This window comes from Sceloporus occidentalis, unplaced genomic scaffold (assembly GCF_023333645.1).
Source record: "Sceloporus occidentalis isolate IW3139 unplaced genomic scaffold, rSceOcc1.0.p SCAF_1, whole genome shotgun sequence".
Lineage (NCBI taxonomy): Eukaryota > Metazoa > Chordata > Lepidosauria > Squamata > Phrynosomatidae > Sceloporus > Sceloporus occidentalis.
The window spans coordinates 258,838,727-258,863,696 of record NW_028316981.1 but is presented as its reverse complement, the minus strand read 5'-3'; the positions used below and the strand labels follow the sequence as shown (position 1 = coordinate 258,863,696).

The following is a 24,970-nucleotide window of genomic DNA, read 5'->3' as shown; positions in this document are numbered from 1 at the left end:
TCCCCAGAAACCTGATTCTGCCTTGTTTTTGTGAATACTATTACTTCATTGACTGGAAAGGCACTCTAAATAATAATGATAATAATAATAATAATAATAATAATAATAACAATAATAATAATAATAATAATAATAATAATAATAATAATAATAATGTATTTCTAGCCTGCCCAATCACAAAGAATCCGGGTGGGTTACAACAGTACAATACATCAAATTACAATAGAGTTAAAAAAAATAATCAAACCCTAGACCTACCCCCCCCCCATTCCCAATACTAAAACAGAATTAAACAGTAATAGTATAAAAACATTAAAAACATTAAAAAAAATAGGCAGAAAGATAGGCGGGGAAGAATAGACAGATGAGGGGACAAATATCTCTATATCTGGGGAGGGTAACTAAGTTGGAAAGGCCTGCCGGAAGAGATCTTGTTGTTGCATTTAGCTTGTAAAATGAACATTTTAAAATGTTGAGGGAAAACTGGGTTGAAATAAGAAGCCGTTCTCCAGATCACAACAATAGAAACCATCATTTTTGTCTTGATTCCTCGGCATAAAGCTTTAAAATTCTCATGGTGCCTTGCTTGAATGCAACAGAAAAGAAGTTAGGATGTTTAAGGAGAAATATAAATAATCATATCAACAGAACATCTTTAGCTTTTGCAAATGGTTTTTGCAAGAAAGCAAAGCCAATCTGCTATTAGTAACGCTGGAATACTTTTTCACATAATGCTTTCTGCCATGGTTGGGAAATGTGTGATCATCCAGGTGTTCTTGGACTCCAGCTCCCATTAGTCCCAAGCTTTATTCCCAGTGACAGCTATGAGGAAGTTTGAAGTTCAGCATCAGGAGACCCATAGATCTGAGCACCCTTGAGATTCATGGAGAATACCATGTTTCACAAACACATAAATGGTGGTCACAAAACAAATATTTAAAAAATTATGTTGAGACAGCTATGGAGAATCATGACTCAGTGAAGATAACACATCCACATTTGGGTTTATTTACAAATTTTATTTTATTTTTAAAAAGTACATCAGAAATGAACTCAAAATGTTATATTTATCTAGCTATGGACCAGATTGGCTAATTTACAGTTCATAACAGTTGTGCAGTGCTGTAGATCAGTGTGTAATAAACCACATTAACAAGATCTGTGCCCCCCTCTCTTTCTCACTCTCACACACAGTTTAGTATCTGTACAATACAAAATATAGGGAGGGCTGTCTCCCCAAATTTCCTTTACAAATGCGCATCAAAAGAGTATGCTTTGGTAAACAAACCGTTCTCATCAGCATTAATAAAAGCAATAACAAAAACAGCAATAAAATACTAATAAATCAAGAAAAGCTATTTGCAAGGTTATTATTTCCAAACTGTTTTTTTCTTTAAATAGACAGGATATTACAAAAGTGTTTGGCATTAAAAACAACAGGAAAACATATAATAAACAGGACAAAGTCCTGGCCATTACAAAGTAAAGGAGAACATAGCAACTGTAGCTGTTTTATTTCCTCAGTAAATGTGCCTACTTTATTTCCTGTTCTCTCTCTCCCTTGTTTCCTTGTCAAAATTGACAAGCATTTTTGTTCTAGTGGGTGACAACTAGTACTCACTTGGATAATCATTGCAGAAAAATGGGATGTTTTAAAGTACATTATTGACTGCAGGAGTCACCTGACGTACAGTATTCCTCTGCAATGATTGTGACTGTCAGAACTGAGATAGTTCGTTGCTAAAGGATGAAAACAAATTCAGCTTCTTGTCTTGAAATACTAATGGAGCTTTGATTCCCCCTCCTTATGAAGTCATGGATGAACCCTTGTTAATTATTTTTCTAGTACCTTAGAAGCTTTCTAAACCTAAGACATTAACATATATTGTGGACATTAACAATCACATTTTAAACAGCAGTTGCAAAAGTTAGATGGATGCCTAAAAATACTGGATGTTTCTGCTTCTCCATCTCATAAGGGGCATACTAGCAAAAGTATGACTATATTTTAGTATTTACACCTGAAAGATACTTCATGTTCCATTACCCACACCATATTATTTTGCTAGTACAATGCAATTTGTTGGTTTGGACAAATGAAAAGCACCCCTAAGGTTACTGATTGAGAACACATGCTTAATGTGGCTCACAAGCTCTCCTCAACTGTTATTGAATGGGGGCGGGATGGGGTTAGGATTCCATGGTTCTTTCTTTGTTCAAAGTAAAAGTGAACTTAGGTGAAAATGGAAAATAATATACAGTATGTAGCTTTTCCAAAAATGGGAACCATTCCAGAAAACAGCAGGTGAATAATGTGACTGAATGTTCCTGCATTCAAGAACAACCAACCAACCCACCCTCTGGACATGAAGTATTAGATATATGGGGTAAGCCCTGCAAAGCCACAGATTTAGTTTTGCTGTCTGTATGCAATACCATATAGGGTTTCAAGTTGCATTTATGACGAAAGCAATCTGTAACATTTCAGGAAGAACATGGAAGGAAGGCACCACTGTGTACGTAACTTAACAACATACTGCAAGCTACTTCATAGTGAGCCCAGCCACCACAATCTTGATCTTCCTATGCATATTCATACTGTCCATAATTTGAATACCTACACAGGACTTATGGTCAATGTTGGCAGGTTCCAGCTTTGTATATGCCCCTTTTCACTGCCTGAAAGGACATATTTCTTGATTCTTGCACACCAATAAAGCAGCAAACCTCCCCCTTCATTGGCCATAATTCTAAATATTATTCTGTGGAAGTAAATTCAATCAACAACACTTATTTCAAAGCAAAATGTATGTAGATTCTTTTAAATATGGAGAGTCACTGATTCCTCACTGCCTTTATTAGCTTTATGGAAGCAGAAAATATTGGGCCCCAACTAATGAACAGGGAAATGGAAACATCCAGTTGAAATGTGAATACATAATCAACTACAGAAATTTTCAGCTTAACCTGTAGTGTGAACGGGTTTTTTTCCATGTCGGCTCAAGTTGAAAAATGCTGGGAAATCACACTTGTTAAGCAATAAGGTTATGGTGTAATGCAGTATCTTAAGATGTGGTCAATTCCAGATTCATCTGTACCTTGGAGCTGGATGTCTACCAGCAGCAGACTGGTGGACCTAGATCTATGCCCACAAGGATATAAATACGTTTATACAAGGTAAGCCACCATTCCACATGACAACTATCCAACTGACTATCAGTATCACACACATAGAATGAAAGACATGGAAAGGGCATATGCCTATTACTGCATTCATGCTTTAGAATTCAAAGTCCATCCTCTGAATTGACTTTAGAACAGTGCCTTTAGTACAGTGGCCACTTATTGGCCAACTTGTAATTGTGGACTTTTATGTTAAGACAAACCAAACATGTCATTTATAATCTTGCATTCACACTTCCAGAAACAAAGGCTGAGCCCACCAGCTTTGTACTGAACATGTGTATGCCTCTCTTCTTCTTCTCAGTGAGCTGTCATTCCTAATTTGTAAAGAGAAGTCACAGCAAGTTATAATTAGTACTTGCTGCCCTGTCAACCAATTAAATGTAATAAAAAGCTTTCAAGGAGGTTAATGCTAACATGGATGTAATTAAAACTTGTATTTTGAACTGCATGGTGGGTATGTATCAGCTACTTTCTCTGCATGTCCCTCCTCGCCCTGATTTCTCAGCTGATGTTCTTGTGCACCTATCATTTCTTTGAAGTTACAAAGCATTTACTAGTGTCATAGTTCAGTAAATCCACCCAATGGAGAACAAAAGATATGCAACAATTGCTGCTAGAATTATGAAATAAGGGGTTGCATCCCCTTTAATTTTTCCTGTTCTTGTTCAAGAGGGAGAACTACTTGCTTCAGTCCTAATTTCCTATGTGATTTCAGGCCTGTTTGTTCCTTTATGTTTCCACCACCACCAAATTACAAGAGCCAAAAGCTCCTTTTTTTGAAATAACAAGAATGCTGTGAAGCAAAAGATACTCGAAGGCATTCAGTATCAGTTAACAAATACCATGGAAATGCATACTGTGATAAACACTGAACTATTAGTGAGGGAGTGATCAAAATTCCAAAACAGGGTGGATAAAAGTTGATGAGAAAGTCAGAGCCCATCTGCAAGATTTCCCCAAATGCTGACCTAGCCCATTTATTTGTTAACCAGAAGGTCATGTTGGGTAAAGAGGTGCCACTCTGTGCCCTTTTTTGCAGTCCCTTAGGATGCACTTGTTCATATTAAGCAGGGAGATGTCTCTTCACCAGAAAAAAAAAGGCAAGGAAAGTTGACCAATTAATATAAAGCTGTATTCTTACTACCTGCACTTAGAAGATGGCATGAACATTACCATTAAGCAGATGCATGGGGTGGAGAATGGCAGAGCAGCCAAGGCACAAATCAGGGTGGATCCTGGTGGTGACAGGTCTAGGTATTCAGTCCATGCAGAAACTGCATTCCAAGCATTTCACAACTATGTAGTACTATACTCCTTGGAGCTTTCCAATCCCCACACAGTTTTCAACAGCCCCTGAAACAAAGGTGTTATTCAGCAAACAAAAAGATAACCTGAAAGAATCCATTAAAATGATGAAAATCTTTAATTTTTTTATTCAGATATAATTGTACGGACACGTGTATATACAAATACAGATTGCATGGGGTTGTTTCAGGTTTGGGTTTTGGGTTTGGTTTTTTTACAATTTCGGTTAAGTTCATATAATGTAAGCATTTCAAAAACAGCACTCAATGAATAAGTGCAAAGAAACTGCAAAGCAGGGCAGTACAAGCACAGGACCACACTGAGCTGGACTTTCATACCCAGAAGGACACACAATGAGTGGTTTCAATAGGGTGTCAAGAGTAAGTATGGAAAGCGGATTTTGTAGACTCATGGGTAACCTCCAACATGCCAGCATCTATTAAACTGTACAGACAATGGCAGCAAGTCCATTGTAGGGAGATTTGTCTCACATCCTAAAAACTCGGGGGTGAATGCATGGGAAAAACTTGGTAATGCCAAATCAGAAACAGATCTGCCTATTCACTGCTCCATTTTTTTTAAAAGGGCAGAGGGTGAAAAGAGAACTTGCTAAAGTTGGAGAGCAGGGAAGAGAAAGAACCGATTTGATACAGGGCATTTGCAAAGTAAGACTAGCGAGCACATGTAATCTGACTGCAGTATGAGTGAGTTTCATGTTTTTGAAAACTTCCAAAACTGAGACAGCCACTGTTTTCATGAAGCAATTGAAACATATCAGTTAAAAAACAAACATTTTTTAAAAAATTGAACAGATCCCCTCAACAGCTACTGTTTCTTTCCCTCAATACTGGTTACACAGGAAAGAAAATTATTTACACCACTACTTTGTTGTTTATTGGGTTGGGGTAATCAAGTCACTGTACATATCACATATGATGCTGGCAAGGCCCCTTTGGAAACAAACCTTCCATGAAAACAAACTAACAAAAGGTAAAGAACTGGAAAATCATCATCCTCACAAAAAACAAGAATTAAATTCCAAAGCCTTTGAGAATCAACATGCTGATGAAAACCCAACCTCAAAAGGACAGGGCTCCAACGTCAGACCATTAACACTGAGGACAAAACATTGATCATCAAATGCCACACTGCTCCGAGTCCTGACACTGTGAAATCTTGCATCTGGGTGAATGGGTTGCATGGGTGAATCGTGTATGGTGACCTGTTGTGGCTATTTGTCATTCAGTTCTTGATAGCCATGACAGCTGCATCTGTCATATATAACTAGTGGGTTTACTTTTTTAAAATTTAATTTTTAATATCATGAAAGTCTATTTTTCTCACTTACAAAAGACATAAGAATCAAATTAATACTTTATTATCAAACACTATATACAACAGAGGCTGCTAATAATACAGAATTTAAAGAACATTGCATTTTTCTTTCGTTTTAACTTGTCTTTCCATCGCCATCCAAGAAAGTACAGTACAAAACAATATTTCTAAACTAACACGAAATGTTACCTTGTTGTCTATTAAAGGATACACAGTATCCACCAAACAGATCAATCCTTTTCCCCCCTGCTACCCTTTGAAAAGCCCTTGGCAAACCAGAAGTGGATGACACAGGGCAAGCTTGCCTGGGTTGAGGGGCCATTGTGGTGGCATTTTGCATTTTCAGTTTCATGCTGTGGGACAAGAGCTGCTATAAACTTTCACACTGGCATCTTTTTGAAGATGTCAACATACACGCACACCAGAGATTCAAAAACCTTCAGACATTGCTTATGACTGAGGTTGCCTGATGCCATCAAGTTATCAAAAATGGAGGTCCTGTAAAGCTACTGCCCACGAGGCTTGCATTTGATGCAGTGCAGCAGTTAGACACTTGACTGTAATACACAGTCACTTTTTATTCATTAGGATTACCAGTGGCACTGTGGCAAAGCAAAGGGTTGAATTCACAGCGGTGAAAACTTGTGTTTTTTTATAAAGCGTGCTCTTGAGACAAAAGTGAGCTCATTCTATCATTAGAGATGAATTAGGGAAAACAGCTACCGAACTTGTTGGATCAAGTAACATTTATTTGATCAGTACTACTCAGGTTTGCAATTGGTGTGGAATGTTCTCAGGGACACTGTCTGGCCTTTGTTTTGTTCACTGCCTTCAAGATCATTTCTAGCTACGTGTGCACCAAATATATACACTGGAGAAGATATACTGTATTCTGAGGAAAGTACTGGGGAATTTGTACCTCAGTGGAGATTATGACACTTTTGGTTTGTGTGCAATATTAGACTTCTCTGTGCTTTCAAATGCAGCCCATATTGTATGGTAACAGGCAAGCACAGAGTGCTTTAAATTGACTTGTTTCCCCCTTTCTGTAGTTTTTGGACCTAAAAACCTTCATCTAAAAAATAAAACATCTGCATTTTATCTCACAAAATAAAGACATTCACAAAACTGCTTCTTATTTGCATCACGATTTAGGCCTAAATATAACTATTAGTCTCAATAGAGTAGACCTATTGAATCAATGGAATTCACACAGTGTGACTTATCAAGTTCCCATTCATTCAACAGGTCTATTCTAGTTAGGATCAACAATTGCATTTAGACCATAGTATTCAGTTATATTTCTGCTATCTTGTTAGAATATAGTGAAACCTAATCCCCTTCTTGTAAGGCTTTGTTGGAAAAAAAATGATGAGGAAGAGAAGCTAATTTTCCAAAACAGTTGTTTCCATGGACTCTTTCATTACCCAATTTCTTGCAGGTGAATTTTAAGGCCTGCCTATTGTAAGCCAATGGAAACCCACAGAAAAGGCATTTCCTGGTAAATGGTTTAGGAGGCCCTAACAAAGCTGTATTCAGCCCTCCAATTTCAACCAGACAATACAGCATCACATAATTTTAACTTATTCTTATCACTTCTTAATCATCTTTAAATAGGACAAGCACATATACTTATTTTCAGCATAATGTATATCTAAATAATGTATTTTCTATTCTAGTGGGGTTTCTTTTTTAAAAAAAGAATAGTTAAAGGTCTTTGGGAGTCCATCTGGTTGATCTCCTGATGAAGACATTTCCTCTACTTTTCAACTGTGTTGGAAAGGAAGAGAGATATAAAACGAGTGCCTGCATTTTCACTCTCAAGTTCAACATACTTTCTGTATTCTTTTCATTCCCTTCTCCCACTCCCACCCTATCCTGGTACTTCTCTGGCAGCATTTTGTTCCAATGATTGCCAAACTTTCAAGGGAGGCACATCATGAACACACTGGGGAATCTACACCTCTTATCAGGTTTATTCCACCCAGTGTTATCGTCTTAGCATGCATCATCACCCAGAGTGATATACAAGGCTATTGGCTAGTAGGGTTAGCCCTGGGAAAGGTCACTTTATTCACACACAAAAGAAAAGAAAAGACACAGAAAATGCCTCTTTGCATTTGAAGGAAATAAACTATATATATCATAGCACCATGATGATCTGTTCCAAAAGAAAAGTAATCTGGTGTGCACTATCCACTTAGAGAGATAATAGAGGCACTCACTCCCCAGCGTAGCTTCCTAAGTCTGACCTTGTTTGTGTGCTAGCATTTCTCAGTAGTCACTTTTTTTGCCCCTAATGACAGAGCTTCTATTGTGGAGCACAAGTTCTACTGTCAAAGATGTTCCAAGGCAGTTGCTTACAAAAGAGTATCTCTTCCCTCTGCGAAGCCTGTTCACTGAGAAATTCCTGGAGGAAATGGTGTTATGCTATATCTATTCTTAATATCATCCCTCCAGTCCTGACATGGTGGCACAGTGCCTTGCACGATCATCTTACAGTGCTGAACAAGAAGGAATAAATATTGTACTGAAGAGAGTAAAGGGGGGAAAAAAACTCCTCTTGGTTTCCCAAACAATATCCTTATCCTCCAACTGCCTGCATCTGCTATTATTCTTCCTTCTCCACATACAGATGGCCCAGCGAGCTAAAGGAGGCAGTATCGTAAGAGGCTGCAGAGGAAAGTAAGAATCACTAGTGTCAATATTGAAATTTGGCATTTTCATTTGGAGTCCTTTTATTTTAGAAGGGATCAAGGAAGGCTGGGGAAAGACTGGGCGCAGGAAGAGGGCTAGTTAGGCCTCTCTAATTTTTGTTCATAGTTCAGGCTGCAGAGGAAGAAGGGGAGGAGACTGGGGGAAGGAAACAAACCAACATCTGCAAAACCAGTTTAAAGTCCCATTCTTAGGATGAGCAGATAAGTGGATTTTTGATTTTCCAAAATCCTGGTGTTGTCTGTAACAGCATGTAGAGTATGTGCTATAACGTCAAAAGCATTGCCAGGAGGAATAGTAGAGTTGCCAAAAGCCAACTGGATATCCTTGGTGTATGTGCTGCATTCTCTCCACGGGATGGCTCAGCTGATTCATGTACAGTGTCATCTGTTCAAACAGAAAACATATATTCTAATGAAATTTTGCCACTTTAATAACTCCTCAGAGAATGCTACAAGTACATTTCAGCACCTTCTGTAACACAGACAAACAAATTTTGTGCTGTTGTGGCTTTTAAAGATGAAATAGCTCATTGTTTCACGCAGGGCTTCGAGGCTGCATTGGATCCTCTAAACATACCAGTGGCTGCCCTCTGATGCTGCTATGCTGAATTTCACCATAGTGGTTGCAGCGAAAAGCTACTCTTTGCTTTTAAATTTGGCAGCACAGCAATCACTAACAGCAGCAGCAAAATAGGCACATTCTGTAACTACAAGATCTGCTGGGAGGACATTTTTGCTTTAAACTGCATGTTTCCCCTGCCCCTTGTGATTAAGGGTGGGGGGGGGTCTAGATTTTTAAACCTGCTGTGCTGCTAATATTTGGCAACCCAGTGGTGGTTTCAATGACAACAGAGGGGACATGAAGGAGAACAAACCCAGTATGGAGCATATGTTGCCCACTTCTGATTTTAAATATATGTGTTTTCCCAAAGTGTACATTCTTTTTCTTTTAAAGAAATCCTATCAAAGGGAATAGAAACAAACAACTATTAGTTCAAATACTGGGCAAAGGTTCAAAAGCAAGTTCTTCTTCACACATCCTATTGTTCAACTGTGGTATTCATTTTTAAAAGGAGGTAGGAATGGCTACTGATCTGGCTGGTTTTAAATGGGAAGTATGCTATTTCATGGAACAAAGCTTACCAAAGGATGACTAACAAGTATGTTGCCTCCGGGATCAGAGGCAGTATACCTTCTTATTATCAGTTTCTGGGGAACAAGTGCAAACTAATGCTTTGATCTTTGCAGTATCCAAATAGGAATCTGGCTGGGCATTGTGGGAATAATATGCTGGACAGGTAGGTAATTGGCCTAACCCAATTATTAATATTGCTTAGAACAACTAAGCTCTGTGACTTTCCCCTGCTTACCAGTGGTTCACCTACATTAAAGAAGAGAATGAATGCAGAGTCATTAAAACATGCTGAGGGAAGCCTGCAAGAGCAGCTGACTATCTGGGTAACTCCACAAACTCTGAATTGTCATCACATTGGAATAGTTCAGATAACACTAGAGAAAGTAGACATGAGTCACAGCTCAAAAGTGTTGGACAAACAACAAAGGGTCTAACTCACTGGACAGAGCATGTGTTTTACATTATGAAAATTCTAAATCAAATCCTTGGGATCTCCAAGTAAGGCTGGGAAAGTCTCCTGTCTGAAATCCTGGGAACCTGGTGGCAGCCAGTGTTGACCACGGTTGGGCAACCTTTAAAGGGCTGGGTCTCAATTTTTTCATTTCAGACAGCTCTACCCTTCCTGCTAAACTGAGAAGTGGATAGAATTTAACATCTACTTTGGCAGAATGGAAACAAAACACAAAACAAGATATGCAGTGGTGGTACACCTGAGATTTAAGGAGAATCACTTGGGCTTAATTTCTATCTGTACATTTTAAAATGTCTTTTACCAGTGATTTTTTTTTACTAGTGTCCCTATTAGTCTGTTGCAGCATAAAGAGATATAAAAAAATCCTGTAGCAACTTTGAGACCTAGAAAAGGGAATGTATAGCATAAACTTTTATAGATTTCAGTTCACTACATGAGGTATTTTACCAGGTTACTCTAGGGGCTGCAAACCCATCTCTCCATCAGACAATACTCAGCCAGATAAACCAATGGGTTGGTTCAGTATAAGGAAGCATCTTGTTACTACTTGCACTGGACTTACCAAACAGAGAAGTAGTGTTCATTCAGAAAGAACTAAAAACATGAAAACAACATTTGGCTGAGTGTTGGGTTTTGTTTTGTTTTTTAAATTAAGATTAAGGATTTGTGAAACTAATTTGTCTGAACTCAGTATGTATGAGCAAATGTATACCATACTATTTATTTAAAACTTTTTAATATTTTTCTTTATTTGGTCTACAATTCCACAGCAGTGTAAAATTTATTAAATCACATCATAAAACAAGACCTAAAACCCTTAACATTTATTAAGAACATGTCCAATTAAAATGTCTGGGTAAACAAAAACATTTAGCCTATCATCAGAAAAGTCTTTATGGAAGAAATAACATAGTGGTGTACAACAGCTGAGAAAGCTCTTTCTTTTGTTTCAATATATCCCACTTTTGGTACAGGCACAAAAAAAAAAAAAGAGTCATGGCAGAAGATCTTAACTCATGGGCCAATACATTTTTCAGGTATTTGGGCTTCAAGGATAAGTACTGGAATTTGGTCCAGAGATAAATAGGCAGTCAGTAAATTCATTTAAAACTGGTCTAAAATGCATAAACCTGGCCTTACCAGACAAAATTGTGATACCAGTCTATCTAGGGCAGCTCCAAATATAATACATTGTAGTAATCCAATCAATATTATTATGCATTAAAATATGCATTATTGTCTGAGTATCCATGTCCAGAAATGATTGCAGCTGAACCAGCCAAAAATCACAGATGGGACAGGGATGGGATTGCTCTTGTATCTTTATCCCATCCATGACAGCAATCTCATGAAAGCCTTTCAAAACATAGAGCAGATCCTGTCATTATCCTGTCACTGAAGTGGCATTGCATTAATATGAACTTGTGTTAATGCAAAATGCTGAGCAATGCCACTTCAAAGATGGAACAATGACAGGATCAGCACAACATCATTTGAAAGGCTTTCGCGCAATCACTGTCACACTCACTTGTGCTTTCCAGACAGATGTCTGGATAAGGACAATGTCATTTGAAAATCCTTCTTGCAATTGCACGGGAGGGATGGGACAATGATGTCCCATCCCCCGTGTGAATCTCCACTGTCCTACTGAAGCCATTTGGGCTTCTATAGTATTGCAACTGGCACCACTTGTTTCAGGGCAAGTGAAAAAAAATTATGCCATGTTTCTTTGCACCCCCGAAAAGGCTTTTTCAGTGCCAAAACCAGTCCTGCAACTCAATTGAAATGGTTCTAGATAGCAGTGCTGTGGAGATGGATTTGTGGAATCAGAAGCGACTTTGGGTGGAGTCAAGAGTCAGTAGAAATATACAACTCTGACTCTGGCTTAAAAAAAGCCAAACCAAAAAAACCTTTTCAATATTAAATGCCTAGTTTGTTCTGTATTTACTTTCATAGGAATTTAGTAAAGTTTTCCGGTTCAGAAATTTTGATAAAAATATATATTTTATGTTCTGTCAACTAAAGTAGTCTGATAATTCATGGGGTGATGATGAATGCTCTATACAATGGATTTACTACAGTAAATTTCTTATTGCTAATTAATATATACACTTGCTGTTTATGATGGAGTCAGAGAGAAAAATAAATGAGCTGGAGTTGAAGATTTGGTGTACCAGCTCCATAGCCTTGCTAGATAGTCAAAGAGAGTGGATTTCCTGACTATAGACCACTTTGAAATGATTCAGACCACATCCTTTTATAAGAAAACAAAAATAATCTCTTGGACATTTTCAATCAATCATCCCAGCTCAATGCAATTTGCCAAAATGGATGAAGGTTTAGAACATTTGAAAGGAAAACATTTGAAAGCATTATATTAAAACATGTTCATACTGGTCAATAAATTGCTACAGTTTTAAAACTACTACTGAGCTCAAATTGGATGTTATGTTGTTGAAAACAGATTTAATTATCTTGATCAAATTACATGCTTGCATGGTGCAGAGATTACATTTTACAGTTAATATCTACAATGGAAAATGTTTAAGAAACCAAGGAAAACTTTTGTCACCGTTATTTTTCCTATATCTTTCTCCACGTTAATTAATTATTTTTGGTTGTTGGGTAGATTGCTCCTAATGGAAAAACAATCAAGACCAAGATAAACAACAGGATGAACAAAATATTCTGCTCCTCTTTTGAATTCCCCTTACTGATGTCTCAGGAAATGCAAATGCAGTTGCAGCACATACTAGACATTGCAATTGTTATTAAATACACACAAAAGATACTGAATCAGGTATCAATTGATTTGAGACATCGGAATTGTTTTTCTGGTATCAATGCCAGCTATTTTTTTTCACATGAAATATGTCAATACACCTCTTTCTGAATCTGGGAAAATATTTTTTAAAAGTTTCTGAATCAGTGAACTGTTTATGAACAGGTCCATTACTTTTATAAGGACATATCATGTAATAGTTTAGTCAATTGAATTAATATAGCATATTCATTTCTTCATTCATAGTATTACCATATTGCTTTTCCAAAATTATTCAAGGAATGCACAAACAATGCAGAAAATAAATCAGCAATCAGATTTATTTATTTTTTTAAAAAAGGGGGGACACTTAAAAACAGCAATAATAATCATGGCAACAGTTCAAAAACACAAGCTAAAATGTTTACTTTGACATCTTCTGTGAGTCACAATTCCAGAGTGGATTCCAAAGTATCAGAATGATACCGGGGGGAGGGGGGACACTTTTCCACAACTAAGAAAGAAGGCTTTCTGCAAGTTCATGGAGATGGTGTCAAAAGAGCTTTGCTTGCATATCTTAGTAGCCAGGTACATTTATACTGAAACATATTGTCCTTCTGATAACTGGATGCAAAGTTATTTAATGTTAAAAGCAACATTAAACAACTTAAACTTAACCAGGAGAAGATTTAGCAATCTGCAGATTTTTCACTTTTGAGATGAGGTGATCTTGATACCATGTATCAGTTGGTAGCCTGGCATCTTTTCGCATCAATTAAAGCTTCAGGGCACTATTCAAGAGTACACCCACATACATCATCTTACAATAGTCAAATCATGAAGCAACCAAGGCATTGATGTTGTTGTTCTGTGCCTTTAAGTTGTTTCTGACTTACAAAGACCCTAAGGCAACCCTATCATGGGATTTTCTGGGGCAAAGAATGTGTAAATTAAGGTCACCCAGGGGCTCCCATGGCCAAGTGGAGAATCAAACCTGAGCTATAGAGTTGTAGTTCAAACCACAACACCACACAAGCTCTCAAGACGTGCACACCTCTTACCAGATCAAACTAACTCAGAAGTACTGACTAACAGTACTTCTGTACTGTTCGTATTTATTTTCAGCTTCTTCGAACCCATCAAGCCTTCTGCTGAGCTCAGGCATCACTCAGGGGCCTTGAAGTTAGGTAACAGAGAGCAACAGACCTGAGTGTCATCAACACAGTGAAGGTATCTCAATCCAAAACTCCAGATCACCTCTTCCATCAGGTTTTCTAATTTCATAGCCCAATTACTACCACCGGGCACCAAAAAACATGCTGCTAGCAATGTGAGCCTTACAAGGCAGTAGGCATGCACTTCTCAGAAATAAAATAAAATAAACAGGTCCCATGGAACAGTACCTTTTAAAAGGAAAGGAAGGAGACTTCCCAACTAATTTGGTAACAAAAGAGCCTCTACAGAGGGGTGGCTCAACGCCACCCCTTTGAGGCCCAGATGGAGGCTGCAGCAAACAGACGTTGCAGCCTCCAGAAGAACCAAAAAGAACCCACTTCCCGGAGGGTTCTTTTGCATCATGGAAGGGGTGCCACAGGTGCGCTTGTGTGTCATGATGATGCCCCTTCCGGCCAGCGCCATTTGGGCGCTGTGCCCCACAGACATCATCACAGTATGTGCTGTGTGGACAGGCAAGCACCATGATAGCAGTGGGGTGGCGGAACTAGGGCTCGGACCATGTGAATTCTCCACCCTAGTTCAGTCCTAGTACATGGTCAGGCCAGCGCAAAGTGGTGGTCTGTACTGCCTCAAAAGTCTACAGTTCAAGATAGTGGTGATAATAGTGGGGAAAATAAATGTCCCAGCAGGCATGGCCAAGCTTTGAGATAGAACTAAATATATATTTTAGGATCTAAAATATATATTTTAGGCATGGTTGTCAAGAACATCAATAAAAGGTAAGAATTACTAAGAAAATAATAAATCTTTTTTTAACATGTCTTGATTACTGCTAAGAGGTAAATATGAATGTATTAAATATCATTCTGTCCCAATCACTACCATTACACGGTACTGAGTATACCTGGAGGACCTGAGTTTGGGGATTATTACTACAGAGTCTTTCAAAAAGGTAAATTCTCACGTAAATGTTGTAGAAATAAAAACATGTATAAGTAAAAATCTGTTTCCTTGTGAAGTTTCTTGCCTCCCAAGTATTAATATTCCTTCTAGGTTTTGATTTTGTACAAAAATGTACATAACCCTAATTGGGCTCCTAATTATTAAGCATTAAATACCTTAAAGGCACCAAATCCCATCTGATATTAGAAGCTAAGTATGCAGTCAGCCCTGGATGGGAGATTGCCAATGAATACTAGGTGCTGTGGGCTATATTTCAGAAAAAGGACTTTGCGAAACCATTCTGAGTATTCCCTGCCTAATAAAACTCTATGAAATTCACATGGTCACCATAAATCGTCAGGTGAGTTGAAGGTGCATGCTTGCACACACATTCACACAAAATGAGTAAGTATGTGATGCGTTCTCAAGTGGAGGTTGTGATTCTAAGAGCCTTTCACTGACTTTTTAAAATTATGGCCGTTCTAAACAACAACAACAACAACAACAACAACAACAACAACACCCCAGATATGATATTATTTTATTTTTATTTATTTATTTATTTATTTATTTATTTATTTCCCGCTCCTTTCCCAGGACTGGGACTCTGATATTACACAGTTACCCAAATTCTGGTAACATCCAAATTAGACTACTGCTTCAGTGGCATCCCAGAGATGTGGGACTGCTAACAAAGAATTAAAAGTGTAGAAGGAAATATTTTCTGCCCTAGAGGCATACATAAAAATACAAATACTAGATGGGCATTTGTTGGACATTGCTATAATCTAAGTAAAAAATAATGTCCCCAGACATTTTATGAAATCAGATTTGTATTAAAAATTCAATTGGCATTTTCACTATAAAACATTGGTGGTGGTGGTGGGGGGGGGACCCAGGTTTTCACCAATTAGAAAGATCATTTGAAGTAACATAAAAAGTAAATCTTTTTACAGAAAAACTTGAAAAAATAACTGTGTTTGAAAATAATAATTTGTATAGCATGTTTCCTTTTTCAGTCAGTTGGCAATGTGTTCTTCTGAATTCTTCATTACACATTACGACACATACATATTTTAACAAGCACAATCCAGCTAAAATGATGCATTTAAATATCAATACATTTAATGATTAGAGTTATGTATGCTCTCAAACGTACTGATTTTAACAAAGATCTAAGAAGTTTTACTTACAGGGTTTCACCCTAAATTTGCAAAGAATAACTTCTAAATGTGAGAAAGCATTTGAACTGAACCGGCAGTTCTTTTCAAATGCACAGATTACTAATGAGCCTGAACAGTCATATATATATATATGTAGTTAGACATATTTACTTAGGTATTTAAAAGGATCTGCATGAATATAAAATTATGTATGGTGTGGAAAAAGTACATAGGGAGAAGATGTTTCCTTTTTTCTCATACTAGAAACCCATGTTCATCCACTGAAGTTAATAATGGAAGATACAGGACAGACCATGGGAAGCATTCCTTCGTGCAACACAAAGTTAAACTGTGGCATTCAAAGCCACATGAATATAGTTATGGTTGCTAACTTAAAAGGGGGTTGGAATTCAATGAAGGATGTGAACATCAATGGCTACATAGCCAGGATAGTTACACTTCACTTCTAGAATCAGAGGCATTAAGACTCTCTTATCAATTGCTTGGGAGGGAAGATGGAGGGTGCAGGTGTCTTCACATTCTGCATATGGCTTCCCACAGGCAACTGAGTGAACACTATATAAGTAGAATTTTGGTCTTGTCCAACATGGCTCATCTCACATTCCATGTTTTGTTATCCAAAGTAATTTTTCAATATATTAGTTCACATGCACAAAAGGACAGATAATAACTAACCAAAAAGAAAGAAAGAAAGAAAGAAAGAAAGAAAGAAAGAAAGAAAGAAAGAAAGACATTGTCCCCATTTTAAAGTTGACAGTGATTTTGATAGTGAAATCTTTGCAAAGGCAGCAAAGTGAGCAGAATTTTGTAATACCAATGGAAAAACTGTATTTAGGAAAAGACCTGTTGTTTGTTGTTGGCAGTACAGCCACAAGTTTAGATGTTTTTAAATGAACACAGCAAACATGTAAATGAATGATATTTAGATTATATATACACATACACATTTTCTTACTTAAGCAATTACCTCCTGAATAGATACTGCGTTGCGGCAACTTACTATAAAAATGGGGTGGATATGGGGACAGAATAATACCAGATTTTTAATTTTGGGATGTCATGTTTGAGTAAATAAGCTGTCATGGAAAAAGCATACTTTGCTTCACATCTGTTACAGGAGAATATTAGCACTAGCAAATGAGATATATCATAAGCAATATTAGCACTGCAAGAAATGAGCAAAAGCAGAGTCATTTTACCATGCAAATCATGCAGAGAAAAAGAGGGGAAAGAGAAGCAAAGCATCAGAGGGATAGAGGCATTTGTTAAAAAGAGATTCTCTAAGCATACTAACCTGCTGGTTCTAATGAATTTTCTACTTTGTCGTTAACATCGAAAACACGATCATGAACACCTATAGTTTTCATACAGTTGTCTATAACAAAAATAGAGATAACAGCCAAATATGTTAGTGAGAACACCCTTAAAGTCCCCATTTTCCTTGTTTTTGTTGAACTATCTGATTTCTACTTCTATTATATGTATGTATTTATATCTTAGCTGTGGCATGCCTCCAAATGCCACAACAATTGTCTTTTTGCACAATGGAATAAGAAACAACAAGTTAGCAACTGGTATGTACTTAAAATAAGAAAAAAAGCTTTGTGAAAAAAATGATAAAAGATATGGTGAAATCAACAAAAAATGCCGCTATACAGAACAGATATCACACAGGATTTAAGAGTAAAAAGAAGTTGTACTGCTGTTTACCAGACCAAACAAAGCATGCGCTATAAAGCCACCCTCTAAAGCAAGAGCTAAAGAACTTACTTGCAGGCCGTACAAAGACTTTCAGCTTTAGACAGGACCGCCTTCCATTATTATCAGGAATTGCTGATGCTGTTGAAGAGAAATGGAGAAGGGGGGTAGGAGAGGACACACAGTTAATATTTGTCATACAAACATCATGCCCAGCATTCTTCGTTTCCTAAAGTCACACTTCCCTAGCACACACATAAAGCAAGAATGTAAATGATATGGGCCATTTGAATACCAAACAAACTGTTATGATCATTTCCCTGCTCTTTCTTCACAAGGTAGAAAATAATTGTACAAAAACAGAACAGGATGAGGTGAGAAAGCCACAAAATTAGCCCAATAATTCTTAGATCCACCAACATGCTTTTCTAAATAAGAAAAACAGAGTATCTACAATCACAATCCTATCCTGATGTGCAAACTGGAATAGAGGTGGGCCAATGTATACAACTAATCTAACATGAAAGGCATGTTTTAAATTCAGTTGTGTAAAGGTTATACTACAAATGAGGAAGTCAGATCAAGAAATGCTTTAAATTTAGTTGTGTAAAAGTAATCCCACAAATGAGGAAACCAGATTAAGAAAATCAAGGGTGTTAAATGGGTTATTGACCTAATGAATCCTGGAGTTCCCACACTGCAGGACATGGAAACATGGAGCATAGTGAAAGCGCTTGCTTACATGATTTGGACTCACAAAGTCCATAATGCTATCCATCTTTCTCTGATTCAGTATTAGAGTACATATGCAGGCATAGCTGTGTTGACTGTTGTCTGGAATTCAGGATACCACATTTTAGCTGCAAGAGGGGAATCCTAAAGCAGGAGCAGAGGGACTGGGACTTAACTCTTTGAGGTTTTCACCTCTCACAAAGGCAAATCTTTTTTTTTTTTTTAAATGGGACTGCATTTGGCAAGTTGTACCTAAACAGCATTTGGCAAGTTTTATCTAAACAACATCTAAAAGTTTACCAACTGCAACAACACGGAGAGTTCTCCAGAAATTCAGTGTTCTCTAGGTATCCAGAAATGTTCCCTTTTGTTAAAAGTGCTGTTTGTTTTTTAAATAATCTGAAGAACTGTAATTCACACTTTACTATCCTATCACTTGCCAGAAAAGGAAGATTTCAGAGTAAAACTCAAAGATCTATGAAGTGTATGTATGAATTTAACATGCCTTTCATTCTCTAAATGCAACTATGGGGATGCAAGGAGAATCCTCCTCTCCGAGAATAATTAATAACAGCATACTTAGGAGCAATTTCTTCAGGATTGTAGCATGGAGGAAAGCATTTAAAAACGAAACGAAACAAAACAAAACTTCTTTGCATGTTCTGACTTCACCTACTGTGGGTTATTTAAATAACAAAAGCCAGTCATTCATATATGCATTTAATATATTTTTTTAGTTTGTCTCTGAGATTATAGTTATGGCAACGGGCAAAGCTGGAAAATAAGTTTTTGCTCTAAGCCAATCTATATCCAAGGCCTGAAATGCACAGGAACCAGCCAAATAAGGCGGCTTCCGGCCGCTTTGGAGGCATGACTCCAAGGATGTGCTAAGGGGGAGGGGGAGAATCCAGACCTTTAAGAAGCTGAAATAATCTGGCCCTTCCAGTGACCAGTTTGGGACTGTGGTGGTGGCCCACTTTGGAAGTGGGCTGTGTGGTTGCTGTGGTCCTGGTGTGATTGTGGCTGGAGTGGCCTCTGGCCACTCCTTCTGAGCCATCTGTTCTGGGCCAAAGTCAACGGCAAGAAAGATTTTTTGTATATTAGTTTACTTTGGCCTGTTACAGACAGCCAAAATAAAGCTGCTTCGAGTCACAGTGGAGGTATGGTGTTTCAATGATGCATGCGTCCTAAGAGTCTAGAAGTCGCACCAAAGCCATGCTCCAGACTGGAGCGTGGCTTTGGTGTGGCTTCTGGACTCTTAGGACGCATGCATCATTGAAACACCATACCTCCACTGTGACTCGAAGCAGCTTTATTTTGGCTGTCTGTAACAGGCCTTTATTTCCTAGAGCCGTGATGGCGAACGTATGGCATGCGTGCCATGGGTGGCATGTGACACTATTTCACCAGACACAGGTGAGGGAGGAGGAGGAACAGGTACACACTTACCCATTCCTCCTCCTCCCTGCCATTTCCTGGCCACCAGCTGTCTCTCCAAGAAAGCTGGAAGCCTGAACATGGCACTGGGGAGGAGAACCCAGAGGCCTGTGCCTCTGGCTCCTCCCCCTAGCCTTCTCCTGGCCTTCAATTGCCTCTCCCAGACACCTGGAGGCCAGGAAAAAGGCTGGGGAAGGAGGAGTGACCAGCGCATGCCAGTTGCTCCTCCACAGAGACCTTTCCTGGCCTCTAACTGTCTCCAGAGAGACAGCTGGGGGCAGGGAAAGGTCCATGGGGGGGGGGAGGAAACAGCGCGTGCCGCCTCCTCCTTCATCCCTGGGCCTTTGCCCAAACTCAGGTGCCCCATCTAGGGACACCTGAGGTTGGGAAAGGTCCAGGGGAAGGAGGGCACAGCGCGTGCTGCCTCCCCTTTCCTCCCACAGGCCCTGCCTGACTCCCAGCTGTCTCTCAGAGACAGCTGGAATCTGGGGCAGGGCAGGAGGAGGAGGAGGAGGAGCAAGGGTGCATGCCCATTGCCCCCCTTGAACCTTTCCCAGCTTCTAGCTGTCTCTCAGAGAGAGCTGGAGGTTGGGAAAAGGGCGGTGGAGAAGCCTCACCCCAGAAGTCCCGCCTCTGGAGGGCAGAAGTCCCACCTCTGGAGGGCAGAAGTCCCACCTCTGGAGGGCGGACTCCCCGCCACTGGCATGTGGACCTGAAAAGTTTTGCCACCACTGTCCTAGAGTCAACTCATGCAAGGACTGTACCATTTCAAGCTGCTAAAAAGGTTAAATGTTCTGTACCCATTATATATCCCCTGCACCAGGGGAAGCAATATGACTAGAACAGTAGTTCTAGGCCAGCCTTCTCTCCAGATGGTTTTTACATATAAAGGGAGAGAGAAATGCACAAAGCCTCCAACAAGCATACACACACACACACACACACACACACACACTCACACTGAGGGAACAGTATATATCTGTAAGGTCCTTATGAAAACTGTACTATGTTTTTTTCTATGAATGCTCTAATCAGCCATCTGGGCATAGATGTTAATGTAGAAGACTAAGGCCCAACTCTCATGACTTCTTTTCCACTATTAAGCTGGGTAAGACCATTTTCAGAAAGCCAGCATGACCTAGTGGCTTGAGTGTTAGATTCTGGAGACCAGAATTCAATTCCTTGCTCGGCTATGAAACCCACTGGGTGACCTTTAGTAAGTCACATGCTCTCAGCCTCAGGGGAAGGCAATGGCAAACCTCCTCTAAACAGACCCCAGGATAGGTCACCATGTCAGGAATGACTTGAAGGCATACAACAATAACAATAAAATAATTTTTACACATCATTTTCACAGGCTAAAACATTTTTTTGATAACTACTGTATATACTCGACTATAAGTTGACCTCATGTATAAGTCGAGGGTAAGTTTTGGGGGCAAAATTATGGATTTTGGTAGGACCCGTGGATAAGTTGAGGGTAAGACTTAGGGGCATATAGCAAAGGAGCTAAAGGATGAAGCAAAGCAAAACAATGTCAAAGAATTTACAAAATTCCAGCAGACATAACTCTTTGTGCTCAGTCTTAAGGCTGGATGGATGAGAGAGTAGAGGGAGTCAGTGCTTCCAGGACAGATTATACTCTTGCTTTTCACCAGGGGATAGCTTCTTCTTTTAAATAAGAGTTAAGGTACAGTACTTACATTGACCCATGGATAAGTCAACCCAGGTTTTTTGAGTCAATTTTTGACCTAAATTTCTAGACTTATACATGAGTATATACAGTATTCCGAAATAACAAAGCACAAAATTCTGATGGGGTTGAAAAGTTTATGTTGCTAGTCCATCTTGATGGATATCTTGATTTTTGCCAGCTTCAGAAATATTTGCTCAAGGGATAAATACTCATCCAAATACTGATATGGAATTTGATCCAGAGTTTCTGCCACTTACAGACTGAGACACAATCCAGCAGAAGCTCCCATTGAAGAGAGAAGGAATTTTTCCTAATTCCTCTTTCTCCTGTAACTGAGTCACCCTTGCATTATGTTCTAAAGTTGTTCTCAACTGTCTTGAGCAGATATTCTAAAATTTATAAGCAAAAGTAAGAGCTAGCAAATAGAGCAAATATCATCTCTCCTTACATTCCTCCAGTGGGAATATCTGGGAAATGGAGTTATTTTTAGAAAAATATCCAACTCATATATTGGCCTACAAAATCTGTAAAAGTAATGCAAAACCTAGAGATTCAAAAGAGGGTGTATTTTGTGCTAAAAGGATGTGCACTGGCCTGGTTAAAATTGTCCTAATTCTAAAGAAGAGATTGGAATATTTTTGGATTAACTTTTGTACATTATTTTAGCTTGATCTTTTAAAATTACTATAAGACACCTTGACTCTCATTTTGGGAGAAGGGAGAGATACAGCTCCATACGTGGGCATGCCATACACGGCTTCCAGTTTACGTGGACACCGTGCTGCAATCTACTGAATGGTGCACGTGCCCATGGGGATCTATTGAATGGGACTTGTGCTTACGCAGTATTTGCCTTATGCGGGGGGTGTCCCGGAATAGATCCCTGCGTAAGGCACAGCTCCACTGTATAATGTCAATTCAATTCATTAAATTCAATAAATAAATAAATGGATCCTGGAGTAAATCAAACCTGAACTCTCCCTGGAAGCCAAGAAGCCAAGATGACTAAACTGAGATTGTCTTACTTGAACATATCATGACTCATCAGAAAAATCAATAATACTTGTAGGAAAGAGTGATTTGAAGGTATCTCGTTCATAGGGTCTACAGAGTAGTTGACAGCAACAGCAAAGATCTAATTACACATTTCTAAGGTGTAACCCTTATTCACCCCAACAAAATGACACTGCTTCTTTATTATGGGGTATAAAAGCAATGTGAAACAATGTGATCATGGAACAAAATGTGTAAAAAAAAACCTGAATATTTTTGTGATAATACAGTACATGCCCAGACAATTATAATGATGTTTTTTGATTTTTTTATTTTCTAAAGTTTTATTAATTTTTTTTAAAAAGAAAAGGAAACAAACATACAAAAAACATACAAAATCTTGGACATTATCATACGTTATCATCATACATACATATACGTTGAGGAGTTACAAATTATATTAATACTTGTTTGGAGTCTTCCATTCCCAGAGGTTCATCAATCAAATCATTAAAGTCTCCTATCCCTTTACCCTCTTTCAAGTCTGCTACCCACTCCTATTACCTTTCTAAAACTAAAACTATGCTTCACCCCATCCCGCATGTCTTCCTTTTCATTCACCTACTCTAACCTTCTACACTTACTGTATGGCAATTATAATGATGTTCTGAAAAATATCTCTCTCTTTGATGAAAAACAGATTTATGTATAGGTTCTGTCTCCCTAATCTGGAATTACTGGTATGAATATTCCAAAATCCAAAATTGTCAACATGGCTGGCCAAGATATTGACACCTTTGCTTTCTGATGGTTCAATGTACACAAACATAGTTTTTCATGGACAAAATTATGAAAAAAACATGGTGTATGAAATTACTTTTACACTCTATGTATAAAGTGCATACGAAAGAAAAATTAAATTCATGTTTACACTTGGATCCTATCTCCAAAGTATTATCTTACATATAGGCAAATATTTTCCTTTTAAAATTTATATTTCTATTGACATTACATCTGTATTCATATATTAAAAAAATAGTTTGATTATAATTCTGGTAATATAATTATATGTTTGACAGTATTTGCAAACTTATTACATTTTTTCCCTGTTACTGTTAATCCACTTCATTCAAACTAATTTTCCAAAATTTACCAAAATAATTGTTAAATCATTGTGTTATTTCACTTCTTTCAAGATTGCATTGAATTATCTTTTCTTCTTTTTTTGTGGGAAGGGAGATTCTCTTTCTTGAATTTTAAATGGGGTTTCTCTTCTTAGTATAACATACTATTTCCTATTTAATTGATATTTCTTAACTAGTTGATATATCCAACATGAACAGTCATACTGTGTTCAGTTGATGCTTTTACATACATATTGCTTATTGATTAGCCCGTAGGCCATATCAAAATAACACAAAGCAGATAAAACACACTATAAAATTCTATAGAAGGTCTATAGAAATTTAAAAAGCTAAATATAATAAATCTAAAGTATGAAGATATGTTTTTATATTATTAATCTATGAAATCACAACTTGTCCATTTCTTTGTATATGTAAATTTGTACATGCAAATATTTCAAAATTAAAAAAACCATGAAATTCAGAACACATCTGATCCAATGCATTTTGGATAAAGGAGACTCAACCTGTATCTGCTTTCAGATACCTCAAATTGCTAAGTGTACAAAGTAACATGAATATTAGTTTGCCTATAAATTAATGTATCCTATTATTGTGTAGTATAATTATATATATATAATTATATGAGCGCTATGGTATGTATTGGCCTAGAATGCATTTTAGTAAAACAGAATTTTATGTGAAACACCCAAGTGTAATTTTATCTAACAACAGACAGATGGTTTAGGAGTATAACACTGGATGTAGATAATATAACAGAGATTATGCCATTTAATTAACTGCTGCTGTTGATGATACAATGCCGCAAAGAAAAGCAGTGAAGATAAGGTGAAATGCACAGTACAGCAAGAAGAAAGAAGGCAGTAGTAGATACAACAAAAACAATTCATTGACTTGAAGATGAATGCCACAAAGAAGCCAACTGTCCTGCTTTGGCTAGGTGGCTTGGAGACGATTGGGTAGACAGTACCCTTGAGATTTAGACTAAAAATGCCATTGAGATAAGGCACTGGGGGATGGTATTTATCACAGACTTGAAATGGAGCCTGATGACAA

At 38.0% G+C, this 24,970-nt stretch overlaps 1 protein-coding gene across 2 annotated transcripts in view; it reads right to left on the bottom strand.

Annotated features, from left to right (window-relative positions):
* Positions 1–7,186: 7,186 nt before the first annotated feature.
* The window catches only part of LOC149323799 (ephrin-A5-like), a 258,582-nt gene continuing 240,798 nt past the window's right edge, over positions 7,187–24,970 (bottom strand). Inside the window, exons 3-5 of one of the 2 annotated variants that reach the window (XM_089492493.1) lie at positions 17,984–18,052; positions 17,508–17,588; positions 7,187–8,928 (exon numbers count right to left, since the gene is read on the bottom strand). In XM_089492493.1, the coding sequence (XP_089348619.1) occupies positions 8,807–8,928; positions 17,508–17,588; positions 17,984–18,052 (272 nt within the window). In that variant the 3' untranslated portion in view covers positions 7,187–8,806. The remainder of the gene's footprint in view (positions 8,929–17,507; positions 17,589–17,983; positions 18,053–24,970) is intronic. The other variant, XM_089492501.1, reaches the window with a different exon arrangement.